The sequence below is a fragment of the Vulpes lagopus genome, chromosome 23 (assembly GCF_018345385.1).
Source record: "Vulpes lagopus strain Blue_001 chromosome 23, ASM1834538v1, whole genome shotgun sequence".
NCBI lineage: Eukaryota > Metazoa > Chordata > Mammalia > Carnivora > Canidae > Vulpes > Vulpes lagopus.
The window spans coordinates 47,351,960-47,378,153 of NC_054846.1; the positions used below are offsets into that span (position 1 = coordinate 47,351,960).

Below are 26,194 nucleotides of genomic sequence, written 5' to 3' on the forward strand. Positions count from 1 at the left end.
TTGGGACCCTGCGAGCACTGCAGAGCTGCAACGGTCCCATCCTCTCCAGATCTCAGGCCCTCCCTGACAGTTCCCCAGAACTTATCAGGCACCTGCAGGCTGAGCTCCAGCACGGGTCACAGGGTGTGGCCCCTGGAACAGCAGCTGGAGAGGAGGGCGGCTGGTGTGAGCGCTGTCCAGGCCTGAGCTCTGTTCTGCAGGTGTTTTCCTCACTGAAGTGCCACAAGAGCCTCTTGGGAATTTGCAGTTGAGGCCCAGGGTGGGCCCGCGAGGAATGGAGACAAACTCAGGGAGAGTGGAAGTCAAGTCAGGTGCAGATGGTGTCACCGGAGCAGCAGGCGGAGACTGACCTCCAGGTGGGGCTCAGAGCCCCTTCTGGGTCCTGAAAGAAGCTGGTGGCCCACAGGCTCTGCCCAGCCCGGACAGGGTGCCGAGGAGCCCTACGAGGCTCTGCTCCATCCCAGGGCCCTGAATGCATCACTGTCGAGGACAACCTGATCCACCACATGCACGTGCTCACCCAGAGCACGGTCTCCTTCCACACCCTCTGACACCCGGGCTGAGACTACAGGGCCTGAGCAGAGATGCCAGCAGCTGACTGTGGGTGGAGGCCCACCGGCCCTGGCAGATGGGACCCAGAGCCAGGTGCAGACTCCAGGGTGGGCCTGAGGCCTGCAGTCCCCTACTCTGCTGGCTGGCCCGGCTCTGACTGAAAGAGCCTGTCCCCCGACTCACCCCTCCCACCAGCTGGGGCTGCCAGGAGGGCACGCTGGCAGTGCATGGTCATGATTTCCCTTTGGCCTGAGCACACTGGCACCTCTCAGGAGCGCTGCTGACTCCTGGGTCCCTCCAGTCTCCCACACCCACCTTGTGAAATGGTAAGGCAAATTTTTTATTTGGTGGAGGAATGACTCTGAGAGGTCCAGAGACTCATTACCAGCAGGTTAGGTTTTGGGGGAGCAGAGACCGGGAGCTAGGGGTGCCAGCCTTGGCCCATTCCACTGACGCCCTCTCCCAGGCCGGGCCTGCCCTGCAGAAGCAGATCAGCGGTTGTTGACTTTTTGGTCTTGGGACCTCTGATTGTAAATATTAGAGGACCTCAGAGAGCTTTTGTTTGTGTAGGTTTTATTCATCAGTATTTACCGTATTAGATGTTGAGACTGAAAAGGTTTTAAATATTTAAATCTTAAAATAATTTTAAAACCCATTACACGTTAAATAACATTTCTAATGAAAAATAATTGTTTTGTAAAACAAAAACATTTTGTGAAGAGAGTGGCATTGTTTTACATTTTCGCAAATCTCTTTAATTGGGGCCTGGATAGAAGACTGCCGGATTCTCAGGTCTGCTTCTACGTTTGGTCTGTTGCAGTATCACACTTCGTGGAGTTTCCGGACGACTCCACCGTTTATTCATAAGAGAGCCAAAGTGAAAAGGGCAAATAACTTCTTAGTATCAGGAAAATAGCTTTGACCTTGTGGACCCTCTGAAAGAGTCTCAGAGACACTCAAGGTGCCTGGACCATGCCTGGGGGATCGCTGTGATGATGGTTCTTCCCAGGGTCTCTGCAGCCCCTCACATGCCCAGCCCAGGTCCCAGCAGCTGCCTCTGCCTCCCGTCCAGCCCCTGTGTCTGCAGGAGGCAGTCTAATCCAGTGGGAAGGCTGTGCACCAGACCTGGTTAGTTCCTGCCGCCTCACAGGCCACATGACCTTGGGCTCCGGGGAAGCCACTTGGCCCTTAGCTTGTTTCATCATTCCGACATAGACACGGATAATTCCTCCTAGGCAGGTGTCATCAAGTTCGATGAGAGAGTGATCGGTGTTTGTCTCTTGGCACACTTCCCTCCCCACTGCAATGGGCAGAGAGGGCAGGGGCAGGGGAGGCAGGGTAGATGGCATTGGGGCCAGGCCCGCTCATAGGCTCCTCACCTCCTGGATGAGGCAGTAGCAGAAGCAGGGCCCTGAGCGCAGCCTCAGAGGAGGCACGTGTGGGAAGGCAGCCTGTGCAGACCTCGTAACAGCCCTGCATTGGGCATTTGGAGGGTGCATGTCTGGCCCTCTGGGCTTGAAGCACTAAAAGGGCAAGGAGGAGGCCCTGGCCTCTGGCTCTCACCAGTCGGGTTCAGGGAAAGCTCAGTAGTCACAAACTTTTTTATGAGTGGGATGAGTGCGCTCTACAGGGCATCTGCCACTGGGTTGTAAGTTCACCCCAGGTCCCACGATGGGGCCCGGCCGGGCTGGTGTGTCTGCTTGAGGGAGACCTGGCCTGGTGGTAGCCTACAGCAAGCCCTCCCATTAGCCCATTCTGTGTGCTTAACCTCCTTGGTTTGTTTTGGTAAGTGCTTTATTTTGAAATCTTGCCCACCTGTGACATTTGGGTGCCCCTAGGAGTGGGGTTGCTACCTCTTTTATTCACTTTCCCCTTTTTGGCTTCAGCCAGCTTGGTCTGCAGGAGCCCTGACCCCACTTTCCTGATTCCCGTCCCCTCCAGCCCCGATGACCCCAGCCCCACTCCCCTCTCTCCGCCCCCTCGGAGCAGTGCCAGTGACCTGGGGGACACAGCTTCACCCACACTCAGCCTGGCTCAGCCTGGCGCCTGCGCACTTACCACCTGCGTTGGCCTAACTCAGGCCTTGATTTCTCCGTGTTTTATTTTATCTGGTTTGGCTTTTTGTGGCTTTTCCTTCCTTTTGTACTAATGCTTCTCTCTGATCTTATTTGCATTCAAATTACCTCGCCAGGTGGTTCACCAATCAGAGGTAAGAATGCTGTCCGTGCATCTCGCCACGCCACGCCACGCCACGCCACTGCCGTCACCACCACTCCATCCCGTCCAGTCCGTCACCTCCCCCATCCCCATCCTGACCTCTCCAGCCTCCTCATCTCCAGCTCCGGTCCCCCAAGCACCACCGACCACCACACACCTCCACTCTTGGTCATTCCCTCCTGTGGACTCATCCATTGCAAGTCTGGACTGTAGATATACTCAGCTGAGCCCTGCCTGGGGGATGGCAAGCCCTGCTTCCCGGGCCTTCCAGGCCAACCCCACAGAAGGGACCCTGTCCGCCCCACACTGAAGCTAAGTGCTGAGCCCCAAGCCCGACCACAGGTGGAGAGCCTTCCCGGGAGGTGGGGCAGCATGACCAGGCCCCCCTTTCTTCCCAGGAAGCTCCTTTTTCTTGGGGTCCTCCATGATGGCTTGACTTCCCTTTAACATCCTGGCCCTAGAGCAGACTGACGACCATCCTGTAAATCCCCGTAGCCCAGCACAGATGCTGCTGGGACACAGGGAACAACCAGGGTCCACCATGACTAGCTCAGATCGCCTGCCAGCCCTGGCTGCTCGCATGCCCCAGAGCCCTGCAGCCTGGAGCTCCAGAACCACACTCTGGACCCAAAGATCCGGGTGCAAGTTTGAATCACCTGTGTGACTTTCAGAAAATCAGGTCTGATCTCTCAGAAGTCTGCGTCCTCCTCTTTAAATCGGGGCCAGGGCCCACCTCACGGACTCCTGAGGTTTAGAGGAGGGGATGAGGGGCTGGGCAGTGTCTGGCTCGGAGCAGGCCCACTGTAAAATGGTCGCTTCTGGACTGATTTGATTCATATCATTTCTTCACAAGTCTCTTGGCTTCCCTGGGCACATCTGGACACTCAGTCCAGGGCCAGGGTCGTCTCAGGACAGAAGATAGGGCTGAGAGGAGCAGCTGCCTCCCTGTGGGGCATCTTGTCCGTGACCCTCCCAGGCCAGGACCACTTCTAGTTCTTCATGCCCCTGCCACCGGGTCTTGGTGTTGGTTCCAGATTTGGGGGTTTCTGTGTGTATCCAGGCCCGGGCTGTGTGTTGGGTCCCCAGCCAGTCCTAGGTCTCCACACAGGGGAGCCTCCTCCCCGAGCAGGGGTCTCACCCAGGCACTAGTTCTTGTCCCTGCCTGTGGCGCCAGGCCCCCAGGTCTCCCCTCACTCCCCAGCTGAGCTGACCTAGTGCAGCACCCCCCACCCCCAACCAGCCAGGGGCCTGACCCTGCCTGCTTGAGGGAACATTTTCTGTAACAGTGTCCATCCATCCCATACACATGACCTGTTGGGTGCCCGTCAGAACTGTTCTTGCAGGAGATGGGTATTTGGCATGTGCCCTGGGCCCTCGTGCTCCCTGAAGTCCAGTGGGGAGGGCTGAGGCCAGAACCGCAGAGCAGGCCGGCCTCGGCGTTAAGCCTTGGCTGCCCCTTCCCCCACCTCCAGCCCCCGGGCCCCAGCCCCCTGAGTGTTCAGGGCCCCTCCTGCTACCCTGGGTCTGGGCGGCAGAAGAGGGAGGGCGGGCAGTGGGGGGCTGCAGCCCTGCACCCAGGGCAGTCCTCTCCTGGGGCCTGGGCCATGAGAGTGTGGCTTGGAACTCTTCCTCCGCTTCTTATGCAGTCCACACAGGTGGGGTTCAGCAGTTCTGTCTCTGTCCTTTGTGGGTGTGGTGCCATCAGCCGGCCTGAGCCCCGGGAAGGGGCCTTTAGGGTCGCTCTGGCTGTTCTGTACAGGCGGCGGTTCTCTGTCAGGCTTGTGCTGTGGGGTTATTAAGTGTCCGTTGGACTGTCCTGTGTGGGTTTGACTGTCTGTCGGCTTGTTCCCGGGAGGGGGTATTGCCTGTGCCTTGGGGTGTCACTGTCACGGACGGCTTGCCTGGTGTGCTCTCAAGAACAGTGTTTCTAAGTGTTGACTGCCGGGGCCAGGGGGTGGCCAAGCCGAGTGGTTTCACGGCCCACCTCCAGAGCCGTGGGCTCCCCTACCCAGACCTGCCAGGACTGGCCCTGTGGAGGGGCCTTTACAGCTGCCCTGCCCCCCCCACTCCTGGCTCCTGTCTGTCCGTCTGCGGCCAGAGCAGCTCCTCAGGGCACTGGCCCGAGTGGGAGCTACAGCCTCCATTAGCCTCCTGAATTATGCAGCAGCCGTGGTGGGTCGAAGCACTTTAGCAGGACCAGGCTGAGGAGAGGAGCCGGAATGGGTGGGGCCGGCGGGGTGGGGGTGGGGTGGAGGGAGAGGATGGGTGCTCTGAGCCGAGGCTGCTGGGCACCAGGCCCCCAGAGCAAGCCCCTTCCTTCCTGTGGAGTTCTGGTGGGCGATGAGGGCCGTTGCATGCTTGCAACTCCCGGGCCAGCAGGTATTCAGGTGGCTCCCACCCACGCCTGGCTCCACATCGCCTGGCAGGGCCAGGAGGTCTGGGAGCACTAACGGGGATGCTCACTTGCACTCCATGGAGCTGGGGGATGGGATGGAGTCCCTGGCCCAGCCGACAGCTCCACTAGAGTGCAGGGCAGGGCAAGCGGGACTGTGCTCCAGAGCCCAAGGCTTGCTCCCTGCCAGGAGGCCGGTGGGCTCATCAGGGAGAGCTTCCTGGAAGCAACACTGGTGTGGCCCTGATTATCTACAGCGTCTGGTCAACACAAGCCCAAATGCCATTGAGCCCCCTCCCCATGATCCAGACCTGACCTCTGTCACCGTGTCCCCACAGGTGCCTTGCAGATTGAGAGCAGTGAGGAGTCGGACCAAGGCAAGTACGAGTGTGTGGCGACCAACTCTGCAGGCACACGGTACTCGGCCCCCGCCAACCTATACGTACGAGGTAAGGACGCAGGCAGTGCCCAGCCCTGTCTCCACGGAGCTGAACTGGCCCTGCTGGCCATGCTGTCTGGATCCCTTGCTGGGGACAGTGGGGGCTGCCATGGGCCCCGCTTCTCCTTTTCCTGCCTCTTTCTGCAGCAGCAGGAACAGCCACAGCAGCTCCCACTGGGCACACTCCTGATGGCCGCTGCTACTTTTCCTTCCTTCTCCGCAGGCCCTTTGGGACACAGCCACTCTTGGGAGTATTTGTATCTCTTGTAGGTTCTGCCTCAAGGGCCCAGAGCCCCAAGGGAGTCTAGAGCCTTCCAAGCAGACTTTTCACTGTGGTGTGTGTGTGTGTGTGTGTGCACGTGCACGTGCACCAGCAGGCACATATTTGCGTGTAAACATCGGGCATACTTCCCTGGTGTTCCTCGAATCCTTCCTGCCCAGCCCAGCAAAGGGGTTCCAGGCCAAATGAGCCTGCCCTCTGGCCAGGGCTGCCCAGGGCCTTCCTCCTGGAGGAGGAGCCAGCTGCAGCCTGTCACCAGCCAGGACCCTTGTATAGAAGGTCAGTGTGAGGCAGCTGTGAGCCCCTGCAGGTGAGCACCTGCTGTGTTTCAGGTGTTCCTTGCTGAGACTTAGTGGATCCTGCATCTTCATCAGCCCAGGTTCCCAGCAGAGAGAAACCTGGAGACTATTGGGGAGTGTCCAGTGTCTGCTGTGCTCCCAGCCCCAGGGTGACCAAAGCTGGTCACCTGCTCTTTCCAGAGAACGTGCTGGGTCTGCTGTGCACAGTGCACCCTTGGAGCCCCTCCTGCCCCCACATCCCGTCACTTAGCCCTTCTGCACAGATGGGCGTCATTACAAGTGAAACTGTCTCCACTCGGGGGATTTGGAAAGGAAAGTGGCCGTGGCTTCCTTGCAGCGATGACTTCATCACGCTAAGTGCTTAGTGTAGCTTCTCAAGGGGATCTTCTGCCCCTCCACCCAGGCGGTGTTAGTGGCCTGTCCTACTCTTTGGAGCCACATGGTCAACCATATAGTTATCGAGGAGCTGCTCCGTGTCAGATTCCCAAGAGGCCAAGGGTACCAGCCCATAGGGTGATAGGCACGTTATGTCTCAGAGACGACAGACGACACTTCACTGGAGTTGGGGGTGTGGAGTAGGAGGTCCCCACTGGCCCCTCAGTCAGGTGTCCTGCCCCTCAAGGCTTGCCTAAGTGGCCCCAGGGCCTGTCTTAAGGAACAACATCAGGGCAGAGAAGCCAGGGGCCTGAGAGCCACCCAGATGGCTGAGATGCGTACGGTGGTGAAGCGCACAGCCTCCCCCCCACCCATGGCTTCAGACAGAGCGCCTGACAGGCACACAGGGCTTGGACGAGTCCCCTCCTAGGGAGGAACGCTAGAACAGCCCTGCTCAGAGACCTGCCTCCTGCCACCTGGACCATTCCAAATGCTACGCAATCCTGACTGAACACTTTTCCCAAAAGATCATAGGGTCAAAAGAGATGCCTCGAAAGCCTTTCGCTGTATGTGGCTGCACCAGGGAGAGGAGCGGCCCAGCAGGGCCACTGAGAAACCCAAGCAAACTGCCTGGGCATGGTCTAATGGACACATTTCCTGGGGCAGAGCTGCAGGGGGCCATACTGAGGCAGGAGGAGGCCCAGACGTAGGTGACGGAGCCTGCGTTATTATCTTGGCTGGGTAGTATTCTCTGAAGTCTGCGTCACGCTGGCCTTGGCCCTGAGGCGAGCCGGTGGGTCTCTGGAGGTGAGCTGAGCCCAGCCGCCCCAGGTGGCAGCTCGGGTACTAACCAGGGAGCTCGTACCTCCAGCCCCACGTGGTGGGATCAGGCGGGGTCCCAACACCACGCATATGCACAGGCCTTCTGGGCAATGAGTGTGGGGGTTTCTTTGGTTCTTGACCCACTTGCCGGGGACCCTAAGGCAGGCTGTCCCAGCTCGGTCTTTCCCTCTCACACACATTCCTGCGGACCCAATGTCTGCGGGCCAGTCCTAAGTCTCTGTGCCCAGGACCTGCCTTACAGCCCGGCCCCACCTGCATCTGTACCTGCCCTGTTTTGTCAAGAGCAATTTGCCCTGTAGCCCCAGGACAGGCCCTGCTGAGGAGACCTGGAGACACCTGGAAGCCTCTTCCTAGGGCTTTTTGCCTCTGGTGTCCCCACCGCTTCTCACCTCAGTCCTGGCTAAAAGCCCTTGCGTTCTGCTCCCAGCAGTGCTGAGGGCCCATCAGCCCCGGCGTCCCTGAGACCACCTCTCCCGTGCCGGCCACCAGCTCTGTCCTGAACCCTGCTTGTGAGTGAGCCGCCCGTAGAGCAATCCCCCGGTGCCTGCCCGCCTGCTGCCAGCAGAGCGGCTCTGAGACCTCCTTCCAGAGCAGGCACCTGTTCCCCTCCAGACCAGTGGACCCCAGCTGTCAGGAGCCTCAACATCCGGGTCCGGGTGGCTTCCAGCCCAGGATTCTCATCCTCGGCACCGTTGACACTGGGGGTCAGATGACTCTTTGTGACATGGGGCTCTCCTGGGCGTCATATGATGTGTAGCAGCCCGTGTGGCCCCCTAAATGCCAGCAGCACCCCTAGTCCCGAGAACACACAATATCTCCAGACCTTGCCCAGTGTCACCTGGGGGGACCCCTCCCCGCCCTGGACGTTGGGAACCACTGCTCTAGATGGACAGCCTCCTGCCAATATTCAGCTCCCTTCACCTCCCTCTTCTCCCGCTGTGTCCACTGTGTCCACTGGGCTCAAGGCTACGTCTCCTCCTTGGATTTGTCTTCATTGCTTCACATCCTATGTCACCCAGACTCTCAGGGCTCCGCTGTCTCTCTGAGCCCCTGCGGCTGCCGCTGATGCTCCGGGCACAGTGGCAGGGACACAAGAAGTGCTTGGCGGCCACTGACCGCTGCTGCCGTCAGGATAGCTGTCGGGGGATGCGTCATCCAGTTACATCTGCCTTTGCTCACGGTTGCCCGCAGCTCCACCCGCGGTCCAGCAGGCCCAGGCAGGCTGGGTGGACCAGCCTCTCTGTGTCACTATCCATCTCCCTCCGAGTGACTCACCCTCTCCTTCTATCCACAGCGTCTCTTTTCTCCAGTTCTCAGGACGCAGAGCTGCCAGGGGCCAGGGCGTGCCGTGCCCTGCCTGCCCCCGACCTTTCCTTTCTCTGCAGGGAGCTGGCCGCTGGCCACAGCTGTCTCTAAACGGGGCAGCGTCCCCACAGCCTTTCTCCCCATAGGTGCCCAGACCGGTTCCTCACCCTGCTGCCCTGCAGTGTGGGGCTTCCTCAAGATGGTGGGAATCTAGTGGCCCCTGTGCCTTGGTGGGTTTGTGGGCTGGGGGGGCCCCGACTTGAGCCCAGCTCACTGGGTCTGTTGAGCCATGGGGTGTGCGTGAGGCATGGGGGCCCACCTGTGCTCCCCTTCCACCCCTCCCTGTCCTGCCCATGGCATCCTGCCACACCTGCCAGCGGGACCCAGCCCTGTCCACCGTGTCCTCCATGAGTCCTGAGTCTTTCGTGAGCGGCGTGGTCCACGTGTACCTGCGTGCACGTGCGTGTGCGTGGGGCACAAGAGTCTTGTCTCGTGTCCGTGCTGTGTGGGCAGATGAAGGTTGGCCTGTTTTTACTCTCTCTGTGTTTCTCCTTGTCTTTTTTTTATTCCCTCCTCATCCTCATCGCACTCTGCCATCAACCCAAACTCTCATCTCTCAGATCAGCGAGAAGGTTGGTCCTTTTCACTTCTTATCCATCTACAGTTCGCCCGTCGATGGGATGCTCCCGTCAGTAGGGACCAGCGGGCTCGGTCAGCTCCCTCGGGCTCACTCCAGCCAGGCCTGCCCGCCAGTCGGGCTCTGCTCTCCGTTGTTTGGGCCGGCAGGCCGGCAGGACTAGGGGTGGGTGGGCAGGCCCCCTGCCCTGCATGTTTCTGCTGCTTGAGTCCCTGATGTGCCAGTGTCTGCATGTCCCCTTAGCTGGGCTCCCCTGCAGGGGTGGTCAGGCAGGCATGGTGCATGACACAAAACTGTGCCCCCGTTATGCCTGGGTCGGGCCAGCTGTCTGTTCTGGGTGGGGCCCAGGAGTGGTTGGGGGAGCCGTGAGAGCTGTAGTGCATTACGTGTGCCTCTGGGACCTTCCACAACCTAAACTCCACCTTAGCCCGAGCTCAGTTGCAGCCACTTGTGAAGACGAAGGGAATAGACTAATAATCTAGAATGAGCTCACGCCTCAAGGTCCTGCAGCACAGGACAAAAGTCCCTCAGGTCTGCCGTGACTTTGAGGTCCCCGTGGAGCTCAGTGGGGCAGCCAGCCCTGGTCTGCCTCATGAGGCTTGGTGTCCATGGCACGGGTTGGTGGCGTCACCTTAGGCACAGAGGAAATCTACACTCTTGTCTTTTCCCTCCCCGACCTGAGCCAAATGAAGATCTTGCCACCTGCCCTAGGTCCCTCTGCCCAGGCCCTCCCAGCCTGCTCTGTTTCCTCAGGCCTGTGCTGGGTGCTGAGCACTCAGGTTCACAGAGCTCACAGCTGAGGAACGGTTGACGGAGACTTAGTGAGGTCCACGTGGGACCCCCGGAGAGGCCCCAGCCCGGCCACAGATTGGGGAGGGCTCCCAGGAGCCCCTGCTCTAGCTCACTCCAGAGCATTCTCACACGGGGCTCAGTTCTCAGCCCCACCCAGGTCAGACCTCTACCCCAGCCTTGGGGCTGGCAGCAGGGGCTAGCGGTCATTCTTGGGGCACATGGTCCAAGCAGGTCAGACGAGACTCACTTGTCTACTGGGCTTTGGGCTGAGTCCCAGGGAACAGGCTCGGGCCACCGGCTCCCCCTCTGCATCATATCTCCTTGGCTTGGGTTTTCTCCATGAGGGAGAAAGGAGCCAGTGGGGAGGAGGGCTGCGTCCTGAGCTCAGATATCAGCCCTGAGCATCCATCCATATGCACTCCTGAGCTCTGGGGCATTTCGGTTTCACCATTTCGCTGACCTGGCGGATCTGCTGGGGCGTTCAGAAAGCAGTCATCAGCAGAGACAGCCCAGCCCTCAGCCACCTCCCCCTACACCCCTCCCCACCACTGTCCCGGTCCCTGGTCCCTTCTCCTCCCCCCTCTCTGGTCCCACCAAAAATAAAGCGCGTATACAAATATTTAACGGGAAGGCAGAAATGAGTTTCTAAATATTCCAGGGGGATTTGCCGGGCTGGTAATTTGTTTGGCGCTGATAATTACATCTTACATTTTTCCAGCTTTACTTAAAACTGTGTGCCGAGTGCGCCGGCATTTAATTACTGCTCTGCGGCAGCCACAAGGTTATTTATTAAAGAGTTATTTTATCTTGATACAGTGGATCCTGCCCCTTATCCCCTCCTTAATGTTGTGTTATTTTCATCAGAGAAATTTCTGCGAGCGAATGCAGATTGCGGGGCTGCCTCCCCCTGCGATTATGCTGTCACTCTGCTGAATGCTGATGCCTCCGGGCGCCACACCGCCCTATTATATGGGGTTGTCAGCGCAAATAATTAGACTTAAAAGTTACAGCTGAAATATAATCCAGAAATGGCAGAGCCCTGTTTTGGAAATTGTCTATAAAATGTCAGCAGTAAGGATGCACGGGGAACAGTAATAGACCGGCATTGTTGGAGGAGCCCAAGATTAGACCCTAAGTGCGTTTTTTTCCCCAGCTCTGGTTTTTTTCTTCCCTGCTGTTGCTTCTGTCAATAGACTGAGTCCAGGGCGAGTCCTGCTCCCTCTTGGTGGCCTCATGTCTGGGCCAGCGGGAGGAGTGCTGGTGGGGCTGCTGCAGGGAGGCTCCAGCCGCTCCTGGCTCTTAGGATGGGGGTGGCTGTCCAGGCAGGTGCAGGACACAGGGCCCCACTGGCGCTCAAGATCCCAGGAGGGTGTGTCTTCCCTCTCTTGCCCCCACCCTCCCTCTGTGGACATACCCTAACCTCCGTCACACTGCAGGGAGGATGAGCCTGAGCTGTGGGGAATCGCACCCCAGAACTCCTTTTATATGTGCCCGGAGCCCAGTGTTCTGGTGAGAGCGTCAGGGGGGGGCGCCCCCAGCAGTCTCTGGGCTGAAAGCCCTTGCCTGGTCCTAGGGATGATTCAAAGGGTCACATCTGACCTCTCAAACTCATCCTTAGCCCCTGGACTTCTCCCTTCTACCTGCATGGAGGAGAGGAAAAATAAAACTAAAAACAAAACTATTCCCAATGTTTGTTCTGAAAGACCTCCATTACTTGGCGGTGGAACAGAAGACTTTGCCCGCCCCCCCGGGACCACTTGGAGTACGGTCCTATCCGCTTTCTGGACTGCTTAGGTTGGGACCCGACGTGTATTGGCCAAGGACCTACTTCCTTTCTGTGGGGCGCTTTGTTTTTCTCCCCTGGGACTAATCAGGCCCCAAGATTTCTTTTAAGATTTTATTTATTTATTCATGAGAAACATAGAGAGGAGAGAGAGAGAGGCAGAGACACAGGCAGAGGGAGAAGCAGGCTCCATGCAGGGAGCCTGACATGGGACTCGATCCCGGGTCTCCAGGATCACACCCCGGGCTGAAGGCGGTGCTAAACCGCTAAACCACCAGGGCTGCCTGGCCCCAAGATTTCTGCCACTGGCCAGGGTCACACCTGCGGCCATGACCTCTCCTGACGCAGGCTCCTCCAAGCCCCGTCCTGCCAACTGGAGAATACCTTCCACCAGCCTTGACTACCCAGAAGCTCCAGAAGCTTCTCCCTGGAGCCTCCTCAGCATCTTTTTTCCACCCTGTCAGCCAGGCCTTAAAAGGCACGTCATAAACCCAGGCACGTCACTTAAAAAGTATCAGTCTTACATCCATTCCCTTGTCCGCCATCGAGAGGTGATGGGATCTACAGCAAGGAAGCCTGCCTCATGTAGCAGGAGCTCAAGAGCAGTTTCCCTTCCCTAAGGCTGTTCTGATGCCTGTGAACCAAGAGGAGATGGGCCGCCCCTGGCTAAGAATAAAGACCTGATGACTTAAGGCTGCGCCCCTCTGCCTTTCTGCTCCAGCCAGGGCTGAGCTGGACCCCTGGCCAGCAGATAGACCTGCCTGTCCCCCAGGCCCAGCTCCAGAGCTCGGGAAGGGCACGCAGCACCAGGCTGGGTGACACGTCTGTCCTTGCCTCCTGGTCTCACTCTTGTGCCATTTGAGGGAGTGCTGAATGGTGCTCTGGCATGGGGCCCTCCTGCCAGCCCTGCCCAGGACCCACCTATTGCCTACCATGCGGAAGTGTCTACCCATGACATGTTGTCATCGTTCCATGGGGGACTTCCAGCTTTGGGACAAGTGACAGAAACACTTAATCAGCTTAAGCAAAACAAGGAGATTCTTGTCTTACCCAACTAAAATATGTAGAAGTAGATTTGGTGTCAGGCAGGGCTAGATCCAGATATTTAAGCAGTTTGATCAGGCTTTTCTGTTTGTCTCTTAACTCTGCCCTCCACAATAGACTCCTTTATTCTCCAGCATGTGCTCCCATGTGTTAGGAAAGGTGGGCCTCAGTTCCTCTCAGGTCGGCCCCTGCAGTACAGAGAGAAAGTCGTTGTTCTAATGGTCTTTGCAAAAGTCCACAGGCTACATCTCGTTAGCCAGATCTGGGTCACATGTCCCACGTAGCAAGACTAGGGTGGGGAGAGGTGGTTCCTCTAAAGAAAACAAGGCCAGTTCTAGAAGGTAGAACACGAGATGTCCATGAGACGCACCGAAGCCCCCAGTGAGCCTGTGGTACAGAGGGAACTCAGCCCACGGTGCCAGTCGCACGTGGCTTGCTTGGGGGTGCTGTGTGGAGGCCTCGGAGTGAGGCTGAGTGAGGAATCCCTCAGGGAACCGAGCAGGGGTTTTTAACAGAGAAATGATGCAAGCAGACTTGCTTGTTTGTGGGGGGCCGGTTCTGGGAGAGAGCCCCCCAATGCGTCAGTGCAGGGAGAGATGGAGGGGCTGAGGCTCTGGTGGGGCAGTAGCTTCTGGGGTTGGTTCACTCCAAGGCATTTCTTTTTCTTTAAGTAACTCTACCCCCAACCTGGGGAACCTCTGGGTTTGGAAAGATGGAAGATTACTGGGTTGGAAAGATGCCTTTGGGCCATCCGTTAACAGGTGATTCCTTGGGTGTCTAGGCTCTGGGCCACAGCTTGACCCCTGTGGCAGTGAGGTCAGGGGTTGGACAAGATGGTGTCTGTAGTTACTACTTCCAGCTCTGATTTTGTGGTTTGGGGCTACACGAGCAGCAGAGTCTGGAACCCATAGCGGAGGTGCTCCTGATGGGACAGCATGGGTCCTTTGCATGCCGGGCGCCCCAGCAAAGGTCCTGGGAGACCCACACACACTCTCAGTGAGGCCGTTTGGTCACTCTGCCTCACTGCCTGCCTCCTCCAGCCCTGTCAGTAGGGGTGCCCAAGAAGGACACACCTCAGCCCCTGCCCACCAGCTGCATGACCCGTCAGCACGCCAAGCATGCCTGCCCATGGCTAGGTCTTGCCTGACTTCCCTCCCTCTGCATGTTCCAAATGTTTGTGCCAAGCTTGCAACTTTGGGGGCGGGGGGTTCCAGGCTGCACCTTGGCCTGGGAAGCTCAGAACAGTTTCTGGCCTGGGAAGCCCAAGGCCGGAGGTCGTGGCCAGGCACAGCCACCCTCCCCCTTGAGACCCTTGTTCATTGGCTCAGAAAGCCGTCTGTTCGGCGCCCTCATCATGTTACTGCCATCGTCATGCCCATCCTGCCCGCGGACCACATCCCTGGCCCGCCCTGATCCCTTGCCCCTGCCCACCCCCTTCTGAGGGGCAGCCCTTTCCCTGGAGTTCCCAGGCTATGCCTTAAGCATGGCTGAGATCCTGGCAAGCGGTCATGCCCCTGCCCTCATCTCTTCCCTCAGGTCACGGCCCAGAGGTGGAGGCCGTGACTCTAGAGAAGGTGGCCACGTCACTCCTGGACCAGCCCTGTGCCCTGCCCCAGATGCTCTGAGGTCCTCCACCCTACGGTGCCTGGACTTCACTCGTGCCCCAGTGAGCCCCTCTGGAGGCCCATTGTGGGGGTCAGGAGCAAGTAGGGGCAGGCACCGGATGGCGACCTGGAATGTGGCCCTGAGGAGGCCTGCGGTATAGACCTGGGGCCTGGACCTTGCGCTGAATCCCTATGTGACTCTGGGCAGACAGCACATTTCTGGGCCTCAGTTTCCTAGGCTGTAAAACAGGGGAGCTTGGTTGTGGAATCTCTTGTGTTCCATTCTCTTGAGTGTGGGGGCTACTTGTAGCCAAAAGTGGGGTGGGAGGTGGTAAGCCGGGGCCCCGGGACTCTACCCCACCTGTCTCTCAGGTGGGTTTGGCTCTGACAAGAGGGGCTTCCTGGATGAGGGGCCCCTGCCCTTCCATCCTCCCAAGTATCTTGCCCGGCCTGTGAGTGCCTCTCTCCCTCCTCCCGCAGTGCGCCGTGTGGCTCCTCGTTTCTCCATCCCTCCCAGCAGCCAGGAGGTGATGCCGGGTGGCAGCGTGAACCTGACTTGTGTTGCTGTGGGGGCACCCATGCCCTACGTGAAGTGGATGATGGGGGCCGAGGAGCTCACCAAGGAGGATGAGATGCCAGTTGGCCGCAACGTGCTGGAGCTCAGCAATGTCGTGCGCTCCGCCAACTACACCTGCGTGGCCATCTCCTCTCTAGGCATGATCGAGGCCACGGCCCAGGTCACAGTGAAAGGTGAGTGCCATGTGTATGCCTGCTGTGACCTAAGGCCTGCCTTGGTGCAGAGGGTGACGGGAAGTCCCAGCACCTGTAGCAGGTGAGCATGGCTGTTGTGGGGATGGATGAGGTTGAGGGGTCGTTGCCCTCTCCCAGGTGCCTCCTGGGGTCCTACCAGCCCTCGGGTGAAGAGAGGGGTTTCTGTCATTCGTGGTGTTAGTAATAATAGCTAACGGGTACTGAGCTCCTGGGGGCAGATGCTGTGCTGGTTAGCACAGATTGTTCAGTCTCTGTTACGCTGGGAGGTAGATATTCTCATTCTCTTCTTACAAATGAGAGAACTGAGGTGCAAGGTCATGCGGGAGTCAGTGACAGGGCGGGGACTTGAACCGGCAGGGGTCTGATGCCACAGAAAGGCCCCCGAGCCGTGACCTGGCGCCAGACCCTCAGCTTCATCAGCCTCACGTCAAGGCTGCAGTGAAAGAGTGGCCACAGGGAGTGGGCTCTCCACCAGGGCCCCGGGATGGGCACGCACACTCCTCCAGGCTCCATGCTTCCATCCTCCCTCCTCAGACCCATCCTCCCTTCTGCAACTAGAATTATCTTTTGAAGATACAAAGCAAGATCTCCCCTGTTTTAAGAAACTGCCTTCCAGTGACTTCCCATTGCTTTCAGGGTAAAGAGCGGGATCCTCACTCCTCTTGCCTGGCCCTCCTGGCTCTGCTGGGTTCCTCCCGGCCCTCACCCAGCCCTCGCCATGCTGGTCCTCTCACTGTCTGGGCCTCAGCTCTCTGAGGCCTTCATGGATTTTCCCCAGCTCAGCATCCCGCTCTCTGCTGTCCTCGCATGCACCAGAGTCATGGTTACAGACTCGGTGCTTTCCAGTCACCCTAGAATGTAAAGTCCACCAGAGCAGGGATGTGACCAACCGTGTGACCTCGTGTCCTCAGCCCAGCACTTAGTAGGCACTTGATAATTGTGTAATGTTTGGCCTGGGATCTGGGACTGCTCCACCTTCAATTTGAGCCAAGCCACAGGTGTGTAGGGCCAGCAGCCCCATCTAGGCTGTCCTCTTAGGCACATCTCTCCCCGACACCAACCCCAGTTACACGTGAGGAAGCACAGACAAGCCCCAGAGGCAGACCTCTGCCTCCCAGCCGGAGCGCTTTCCATCTGCAGGGACCCGGCCAGGCCACGCCACCTCTGGGGCTGTTGTTAAGTGAGGAGCCAGTGAGTTCTGGAAGTGATGTGGGTAGACCCTAGATGACCGAAGGCCCCTGAGGGCTCTGACAGGTGTTGCCATACCCTGCTAGGTGCCCTTTGAGGTCACCTCGAGCTCCCCAGGCCATTTTTCAAGGAGGCCCGTGGGGGCCAGCTGTACCGTGGGTAGTTAACACCCGGAGCAGGATTGGCCTCTGGGGTCCTGACCTCGGGCAGCTCTGAGCCTCCCGCTTTGTCTCCCAGCTCTGCCGAAACCTCCAATCGACCTCCTGGTGACTGAGACAACTGCCACCAGCGTCACCCTGACCTGGGACTCTGGGAACTCAGAGCCCGTGTCCTACTACGGCATCCAGTACCGCGCGGCGGGGACGGAAGGCCCCTTCCAAGAGGTGGACGGCGTGGCCACCACCCGCTACAGCATTGGCGGCCTCAGCCCCTTCTCCGAGTACGCCTTCCGCGTGCTGGCGGTGAACAGCATCGGCCGGGGACCGCCCAGCGAGGCGGTGCGGGCGCGCACAGGGGAGCAGGCGCCCTCCAGCCCCCCGCGCCGCGTGCAGGCACGCATGCTGAGCGCGAGCACCATGCTGGTGCAGTGGGAGCCGCCCGAGGAGCCCAACGGCCTGGTGCGAGGGTACCGCGTCTACTACACTCCTGACGCCCGCCGCCCCCTGAGCGCCTGGCACAAGCACAACACGGACGCGGGCCTCCTCACCACCGTGGGCAGCCTGCTGCCTGGAATCACCTACAGCCTGCGCGTGCTGGCCTTCACCGCCGTGGGCGACGGCCCTCCCAGCCCCACCATCCAGGTCAAGACGCAGCAGGGAGGTGGGTGCGGTCAGCACGCCGGCCGGGCCGCTGCGGCGGGGCCTTGGGGGCTGGGGGAGGCTGAGGGCCTGTACCCTGCCGTGTGCAGTCACCTGGGATGCGGGACAGGGTTCCAGGGCTGTCTTTCCGTGCCTCCTTTCTCCGGGTGCCCCCGGCCCTCGCGGGGAACCAGCGAGGCTCACGGCGCCTGGCGTGGGGGTGTTGCAGTGCCTGCCCAACCGGCGGACTTCCAGGCTGAGGCGGAGTCGGACACCAGGATCCAGCTCTCGTGGCTACTGCCCCCGCAGGAGCGGATCATCAAGTACGAGCTGGTGTACTGGGCAGCAGAGGATGAAGGCCAGCAGGTGGGTGCTCGGCGGGGACAAGAGCAGGGAGGAGGGCTCCCCTGGATCCCGTAGGCTCTGTGCGGGGCTCCCCCCGGCAGACTTTCTGGATCCTGTGGTTGTATGGACATGGCCCCCAGGGGTGGCCCTGGGGCTCACGTGGCCAGCATGGTTCTATAGTCTTTGTCCCTGCTGCTGGGCGACAGTCCCTCAGTCTGCCCTTGGGTCTGTCCGGCTCTGTGGCTTACCTGGCACTCACAGAGCTGTTGTCTCAGACGCTCATGGCCACGGAGTCTGTGCAGTGGCCGTGTGATATGGAGGTGGCCCTAGGCCACAGTGGGTCCACAGGGGCCAGCCGCAGCCCAAGTTGGGGAGCAGCCTGTGAGGTCAGAGCGTCAGTGAGTGCTCCCTGCTCTTCCAGCACAAGGTGACCTTCGACCCTACCTCCTCCTACACCCTGGAGGATCTGAAGCCTGACACACTGTACCACTTCCAGCTGGCCGCCCGTTCTGAGATGGGGGTGGGCGTGTTCACCCCCACCGTTGAGGCCCGCACAGCACAGTCCAGTAAGTGTCTCCTGAGGCTACGCCTCCTGTAGCTGGGCAGAGACACACACACCCTTCCCCCTCGACCGGGGCGGGGGGTGGTCAGGTCTGCTGGGCCCTGGATGGGCTCTTGTCTGGGTTCCGGGTCTGGACTCACAGGGGCAGGTAAGTTTCTACTAGTCTGTGTCCAGGCAATTGCTGCCCACGCCGTTCCCCACCCGACTTCTGTCCCTCCCTCCCCCAGCCCCCCACCAGGTAAGTTCTGTGTCTGTGACTCATCCCCCTCCCCCGCCCCCACCCGTCTGCGCTGGTCACACTAGCTGACTGGGCCATGCTCAGCGCTGGGACGGCCACGCTTGCCATGTCTCAGACATGTCCCCGCTCTGGCAGCTGTCCTCCTGCTCCATATCCCCACATCTCATCTCCCCTGTCACCTGCATTCCCTGCCTCATGCCCCGCACCACGAGAAGAACATGGGAGCTGTGTCATCACACTGAGCCCACGGCACGTAGGGACATGTCTGTGAGAACGAGCCCAGGTGGCAGACTGTCCACGTGCCTGCCTTAGGACCACGCGGCCTTCCGCTTGTAGGGCTGCCTGCTGTGTGGTTATCATATTCCTGTGTACGTGAGACTAGTGCTGTGGACCTGCGTGTGACCCCGTGTGGCCACCTGGCAGGGCCGCACCCATATGAGTGTCTGGTGTGCCCCGGGGTTGGGTAGCCGTGAGGCTCTGTGTGCTAACAGGGGCCGTGGATGTGTGACTGGACAGGATCATGACATTGAGGCAGTTACAGCACGTGTGACGGCCTTAAACACGGCAGTGTCTGTGAGGCAGTCCATGTGCCCCCAGACTGTGTGTAGATGGGACTCCGTGTTCACGGATCTGACTTACAGGCACCTGCTGCGCTCCCACTGTGCCCATGCACGGAGCAGGACTGGCAGCATGACCCCGACGTGGCCTGTACCTGCAGGGAATCCTAGTCTAGTGGGGCAGATGGATGTTCAACCTGCAATTACCCAAATGAGCTTTTAATTACATTTGTCTGAAGTGCTACGGAGGAGACAAACAGTGGAGAGGTGCTGGGATGGGAGCTTCATCTGGTCTGAGGGGGCCAGGGGGCTTCCTTGGGTGATGTAGGCCTCACGCAGAGGGGCAGCAGGTGCAAAGACCCTGAAGCGGGAAGGCACTTAGTTGTGGTTTGGGATAAGCAGCAGGCCATGGCAGCTGGCCACGGGTTGAGAGGACAAGACAGGTAGGAGGGACAGCCCAGCAGGATGCTGGACACCAGTTAGGAGGCTGTGCAAGAGTCTAAGCAAAAGACGGCAGCTCAGATGTGATGGTGGTGGATCAGATAGCCGTCTGGGGTGCTAGCTGCCTGGGACTTGGTGACGGCTTGGCTTTCGGATGCTGAGGGAAAGGAGAGCATCAGGCGAAGTCTGTGCTTCTGGTGTGCAGACCTGGGAAGAAGGCAGGAAGTAGGGCCGAAGCAGGCACCTCAGCCCGGAGCCTTGTGCCAGCTGTGCAGGTGGCGATGCTGGGCTAGGGGTGAGGGAACCTGAGGACAAGGACCAGAGGTAGTGGGAAATCCCAGAGAAGGGAGTGTCTCGGAGGCTGGAAGAAGAGAGCAGAAGGAACAGAGCCGATGCTGCTGCTGAGCAGTCAGGGCCAGAGGAACGCAGGAACGTCTGCTGGATGGAGGACCTGGGGCGAGGGTTGTGAGGCCTAGCCGGAGGGAGGGGACTGCTGTAGGTGGAGGCTGAGTGCTGCGGGCCCAAGGATGGGCTTTTGTCTTTAAAGATAGGAAATTTTTTAGCTTTTTTTTTTTTTTAAGATTTTATTTATTTATTCATGAGAGACACACACAGAGAGAGAAGCAGAGACACAGGCAGAGGGAGGAGCCTGACTTGGGACACGATCCCGAGTCTGCAGGATCAGGCCCTGGGCTTTTTTTTTTTTTTTGACAAAAAGCACTTTATTTAACCAAAAAAAAGGGGGTGGGGGTTAGGAAAGCACAATGCGCCTGCAGAAAACTACTTTTTCTTATAATTCTTTTTCTTAAAAAAAAAAAAAAAAAGGGAGGTGCTAAACTGCTGGGCCACCGGGGCTGCCCTTGAGCATGTTTAAACGTGGTGAGGAATGAGTCCATTCAGAGAAGTCGAAAATTCAGGAAAGACAAGGATTTTGGAGGCTCAGGAGGTAGGGGGAGGGGACAGCATGGATGGGAGAGATCCACCTTGGATGGGAGAGCACAGCTCCCTCCTCATGGGAAGCAAGGGTGGCTCAGTGAGATTGCAGTTGTTCGGTGGGTTTGGTAGCGAGAGATGGAGGGAGCTGCTGGTGGGAGGCTTCAGTTTTCTCTGCAAAGTGGGAGACAGTTGTGTGCTGAGAGCTGGAGGTTAGCGGAGCGTGGAGGAGGTTGAAAACGTTCTGTGTACAGCAGCAGAGTGAGCTGGGCAGAGAAGAGAGGCCGCAGACAGCACACAGGGCCCAGGTGAGGCCATTGGGGACTTTGCACACAGGATGCCAGCCTTCCAGGGTAGGCAACGCTTTTCCACCTGCCTTAGGACCGACCGCCTTGGAGAGGGCAGAGGGTTGGACCCATCCAGGGCTTGGCACCGGCCGGGCAGGGGCTTGGAAAGAGAAGTAGGTGAGGGAGTTGGGGGTAGATGGTGAGGTGCAGACCTCAGGGTCAAAGCCCAACATTGAGGGCAGTAAGGATGGTAGGCAAACAGGCGGAGGTTGCAGGGGGGCGAGGAGCCAGGGTGCTGCTGCGCACCTTGAGCAGCTGAGCTGGGACAAGGTGAGGGTCTGTGAGGGGGTGTGGGAGGCCACGTGCAGGGAGTAGGACCATCCTGAGCGTGGCGATACCCAGGGTGTGCCCACTGCGATGCAGGGAAGGAGAAAGCCGTGGAGATGAGGGCCTCGGGCCAGGGAGGGAAGTGCCCAAGTCACCCTGGCACAGTGTGGGGCCACAACTCCAGATGGTGAGGAAGCCATGTAACAGCACCAGGTTCCTTGGTAGGACTGAGGACTGGATATGCCCCTGGGGGCGAGGGAAGGGGGCTCAGATCTGCTTCCTGACCCCAGGGGACTCACTGAGGGAGAGCATCTCCATAGAGTACATTTTCTCCAGATTACCCAAGGCCATGGGCCTCCTTCCTGTCCAGCCTCCAGTCTCAGGTTCCTAGTGGCTCCGGCACAGGCACCCTGTCCACGTAGGCACAGGCCACGGCTCCCTTGTGCCCGAAGAGCCACTAAGGCTGCTCGTCCTGACAGGAGCTGTGGCACAGCAGCTAGAGGTTCTCCTTACATGGCTGTGTGTGTGACCAGGGGCCAGGGGCCCAGAGGCCAGGGGCCAGGGAGTCATGACCCATGCTTGTGTGTAGCTGGCAGGGTTTGATGCGAGGTTTAATGCAAGATGGCATACATGTGGGAGAGACCTTGTGTGTGCGTGTGTGTGTGTGTGTGTGTGTGTAGCCTGTGGTCCAGAGGGAGCCGGGCTGTCTGGCGGCGGTGGCAGCCTGCCTAGGAGGGGCCCTGGGATAGCTACTCTGCACTCAGGGAGTAGCCTGCCTGGGTGAGTTTCCCATCCTCTGTGACTAGTCACTGTGCCCGTGACCCCCACCCTCCATCTGCCTGCTTCCCCCCATTTGTCTTCCCCAGCCCCCTCTGCCCCTCCCCAGAAGGTGACCTGTGTGAGCACGGGCTCCACCACGGTTCGGGTAAGTTGGGTCCCGCCGCCAGCCGCCAGCCGCAACGGCGTCATCACCCAGTACTCAGTGGCCTACGAGGCAGTGGACGGCGAGGACCGAGGGCGGCATGTGGTGGAGAGCATCAGTCGCGAGCACTCCAGCTGGGACCTGGTGGGCCTGGAGAAGTGGACGGAGTACCGGGTGTGGGTGCGGGCGCACACTGACGTGGGCCCTGGCCCGGAGAGCAGCCCGGTGCTCGTGCGCACAGACGAGGACGGTAGGCCGTGGCGCCAAGGGGAGGGGCAGGGGAGGGAGGCACCCCTCCCAGATACCCCCACGGCACCCCAGGGCCTTCGCCTGGTACAGGCTTGGTAGCCCATGCTGGGGGAATGTAGCAGAGGGGGATAGCCTGTGCCCGAATCCCAGGCTTTGGGGCTAGCTCCAAGGCAGAAGCAGCGGCCCCTCCCGAAGGTCTGGGAGGTTGAGACTGGGGAGACTGGTGCAGGAGACACTCAGAGCACAATCAACTAGACTCGGTCTTGGCCAGACATCGGCACGATGTGGGGGCCCGGGAGGAGATGGAACAGGTCGTGCTTGACTCCGAGGTGGCCGAAGGCCTGGTGCCTCACCACCACTCTCCCCACCAAGTGAGGTAGCTCAGGGACCGGGGTCAGCTGGGCTTCCCTGTGCTAGGCACCTGGGACAGACGGTCTGTAGAAGCCATATCAGGGCCTTTCCAGGGGCAGGGAGTGCAAAGGCAAGGCCCTGGAGTGTCTGTGTCCCCCCCCCCCCAACTCAAGGTCCATACCGCCAGGCCTGACTCTCCCCTCCTCCTGGTCCCCAGTGCCCAGTGGACCGCCACGGAAGGTGGAGGTGGAACCACTGAATTCCACTGCTGTGCGTGTCTCTTGGAAGCTGCCTGTTCCCAGCAAGCAGCACGGCCAGATCCGTGGCTACCAGGTCACCTATGTGCGGCTAGAGAATGGCGAGCCCCGTGGCCCACCCATCATCCAGGACGTCATGCTGGCTGAGGCCCAGGTGTGCCACTGGGAGGTGGCGGGTGGAAGGGTGGACAAGACCAGCCTGCTGCTCTACATCTTTGGAGCCTGCGTCCCCTGCCTCCCCTCAGAGGACGGAGACACCCAGATACCCTGCTGCGTCAGGCTGGGGAAGTTTCAGACCAGGAGGTCAGGGCTAGGTGCCAGGGACACCCCCTCTTCTGTCTTGGGTCTACCTGAGTCATGCCAGCCCAGGCCCCGCCAGCCCCATCTACCCTGGTGACTGTCCCAGCCTGGCAGTCCCTTCTGTGACTAGCAGATACCAACACAGGCAGCAAGGAGCCCAGACTCCGGCTCCCAGTGTACACCCCCCCTGCCCCGGCCTGGGCTTCAGCTCCCCCCGGACCCTCCTTTGTGTTTTGCAGAGAGCACGTTCACTGTCGGTTAGGCTGGGATCTGTGATCCACCTTCCTCCTCAGCAGTGCCGGGCTGGGCAGCTGTTCCCGTCCCAGCCAGGGCAGGGAGAGTGCTCCCGCAGTCGCTGGTCCCCACTTGGCCTTTGGCCATGGCACTTTTGTGAACGGCTGAGCCAGGGTGTTGCTCTGTGCCTGGCCCCGCAGGAGGATGGCTCAGCCCCTGGTGTTTACGCTCAAGATCTAGCCTGGCCGCCAGCCTCATGTGTTCCTCTGTGCGCATCTGTTCTCCAGGGGATAATGATTTTTGCCTGTGAGCTTGGGGTGAGGTCCCTGGGGTGTTCCGAGCGCTGGTTTGCGATTCAGGGCAAGAATCTGGGATACTGGGAGATTACGTGAATGGCCCAGAATCTCCCAGGAAGTAGGTGGCTGAGCTTGGACAAGAACCGTCTCTGAACTCCTGGAAAGGGCTGTGAGTGCTGTGGCGAATTTCCTCCCCAAATACTCTGCTGAAGAGTCCTGACACCTGGTGTGGTCTGCCTTCAAGGTGTCCCCAGCCAGAACCAGGGCCTTGGGAGGGGACCTGCAGGGCAGCACTGAGCCGGCCCTGGCAGAGGGGGAGAAGGAGCCCAGATTCCCTTCGGAGACCACACGCCTTCCCCATCCAGCTTTCCAGCCCTATGTGGGCTGGACCCAGGGGTGCTGGGGACAGACCCCCTATTCTATATGCTGTGCTCAGGGTGAGCTCACCCACATAGAAAGACCCCCTTCATGCCTCTGGCTGGGCTTAGCCCTCTGAGGCAACATTCCTCTCTGGCCAGAGGGTCCTGTCTTCCTCTCCTCAGCCTGCCCAGTGCTGAGGGGGTATGGGGGTGGAGGAGGCGGACATGTGCACCCGCCTGCATTCCTGGGGCAGGTCGAGAACTCCTCCTGGAGCATCCACGACACACCCACCCAGAAACATCCCGGGAATGGGCTCCCTCCAGCCCCTCCCATCCTAGGGGGCTAGCGACACAGCTGTACAGTGGGGTTACCCTTTCAGGTGCCCCTTCTGGTTCTAAGTGGTCAGAAGGGAGCTGGGCCATAGGAGGAGGGACACTGTCCTTGTGACCTCAGACATCCCACAACAGGGGGGCAGACATGAGCTCCAGGCTCCAGGAAATCCAGCTGAAGATGGAGGGCCTGCCCTGTGACCCCCTGGGATTGGGTCATTCTGCTCCAAGCCTGGAGGAGAGCAGATGGGGCCTGGTCCCCAGCCTGACCACAGGGCCCAGCTGTCCCCTGACCGTCTTGTCAAGGACACCACAGCCTGTCCTCCTTTACCCAGCAGCTGCCCCACCTGCTTAGGCCAGGGCTCCCCTCAGTTCTGGAAGTACCATGGGGGTCACACCCTCCTCAAGTGTGTGGCCAGACCTGTCACCTTTTATGTATTGTACACTCCCTCTCAGGTCTGTTCTCACAGCATGTTTTCCTTTGCTCCCTCTTTGTCTCCTCTCTTTGGCTGTGTCCACCTCGTCTTCTCCCTTCCGCCACTCCCTTCCATCCTCTGTCCTTCCATTTTGCTTCATCCGCTTTGTCTTTCCTCCTTCTCACTCCCTTTGCCTCCGACACGGGAGAGGTGCTCTGTGAGGACCTTCATTCATGCCCAGGCCTGGCTTAGACAGCGAGAGGTTCCCCCCCCATCCCCCCAACGGGGAACCTAGAGCAGAGGTGGGCCCAGCCACACCCTGGAAAGTGGACATGGCCCGCAGGGACCCATCGATGGCCTCCTGCCATATCCTGTCCCTTGCCCCTTTCAAGGCCTTTCCAACAGCTTCCCAGAACAGGAGAAACCGGGGTCCGTGGACAGAGGCCACACCAGCATTTCGACGAGGGTGGTTGGGCCAGAGGACCCCATGGTACCTCTAGCCTGGAGGTGTCCTGAGCCACCTCCCTTTGCTGTGCTGGATGCTGGCCAGCTTCGGCCCTCTGGTGCCGCAGGACCCCAGAAGGGACACCTCACTGCCTCTGCCTGTCTAGCGCATCTGCATGCACTGTTGCCTAAAGAAGAACGTACGGAGAAATAGCAACTTTGCCGGCCCTCAAGTATGCCTTCCTACCAAAATGAGATCTCGGGCACCCCCAGGAGGAACAGGGGTCTGACTGCTTCCCTTGTGCCTGTGGGGAAGGGCCCAGACTCCAAGCTTGGCACTCACCCTTTCATCATCATGCTGGCCAGCCTGCCCCGACCTCCTGGCCCCGTGCAGCTCGTCACCGTTCTGGAGATACCCTCCTGCCCGGGCCAGCTGTACTGTCTCCCAAGTGGGAGACTTGGGAAAGTGAAAGATTGAATAGTCACCGTGACTACAGGCATTTAGGCCAGACTCTCCCAGAGGAGTTGGGGGTCTTCCCCTAAGTCTGGCGGCCTCTCCCTCAAAGCACCTGTAGGCAGCGCTCCCTGGTCCCTCTGTGTCCTGGCGCCCTCCCCCTTCAGCCTGTGTGCCCTCCCCGACTCCCTCCTCTCCTCAACCCTGGCGCATCTGCAGATGGGGAGTGGTCCTGGGGTGCTACCCGCCAAGGGCAGGCCCTTCAGAGGCCCACGGCCTCCATCTGCCCTCCCCGGGCCAGGCCCACTCCAGCCAGAGTCCTTCACATCCTGTCTCCCTTTCTCTCCCTCCCGCGGTCAGTGGCGGCCAGAGGAGTCCGAGGACTATGTAAGTAACAGGTGTGCGAGCGCAGGAGAGACCTGGGTCAGGCTGGGCTCGTGGGACACTCCCCTACCCCGCCTTCTCCCCCAGCCTGAGCTGCCAAGATCCGCAGGGCACCAGCCACATCCGGAGAAAATTGGCGTTTAGACTCAGGCGGCGAGCTGAGCAGCGATTGGCATTTCCTCTAATCCTT

At 59.6% G+C, this 26,194-nt stretch overlaps 1 protein-coding gene across 11 annotated transcripts in view; it reads left to right on the plus strand.

Moving 5' to 3' along the window:
• The window catches only part of PTPRF (protein tyrosine phosphatase receptor type F), a 138,151-nt gene that overhangs the window by 91,528 nt on the left and 20,429 nt on the right, over positions 1–26,194 (plus strand). For 4 of the 11 annotated variants that reach the window (XM_041738179.1, XM_041738178.1, XM_041738181.1 and 1 more), the window contains exons 7-14: positions 5,500–5,610; positions 15,043–15,312; positions 16,759–17,340; positions 17,548–17,684; positions 18,085–18,229; positions 21,875–22,180; positions 22,748–22,941; positions 25,981–26,007. In XM_041738179.1, the coding sequence (XP_041594113.1) occupies positions 5,500–5,610; positions 15,043–15,312; positions 16,759–17,340; positions 17,548–17,684; positions 18,085–18,229; positions 21,875–22,180; positions 22,748–22,941; positions 25,981–26,007 (1,772 nt within the window). The remainder of the gene's footprint in view (positions 1–5,499; positions 5,611–15,042; positions 15,313–16,758; positions 17,341–17,547; positions 17,685–18,084; positions 18,230–21,874; positions 22,181–22,747; positions 22,942–25,980; positions 26,008–26,194) is intronic. The other 7 variants (XM_041738180.1, XM_041738182.1, XM_041738187.1 and 4 more) reach the window with 3 other exon arrangements.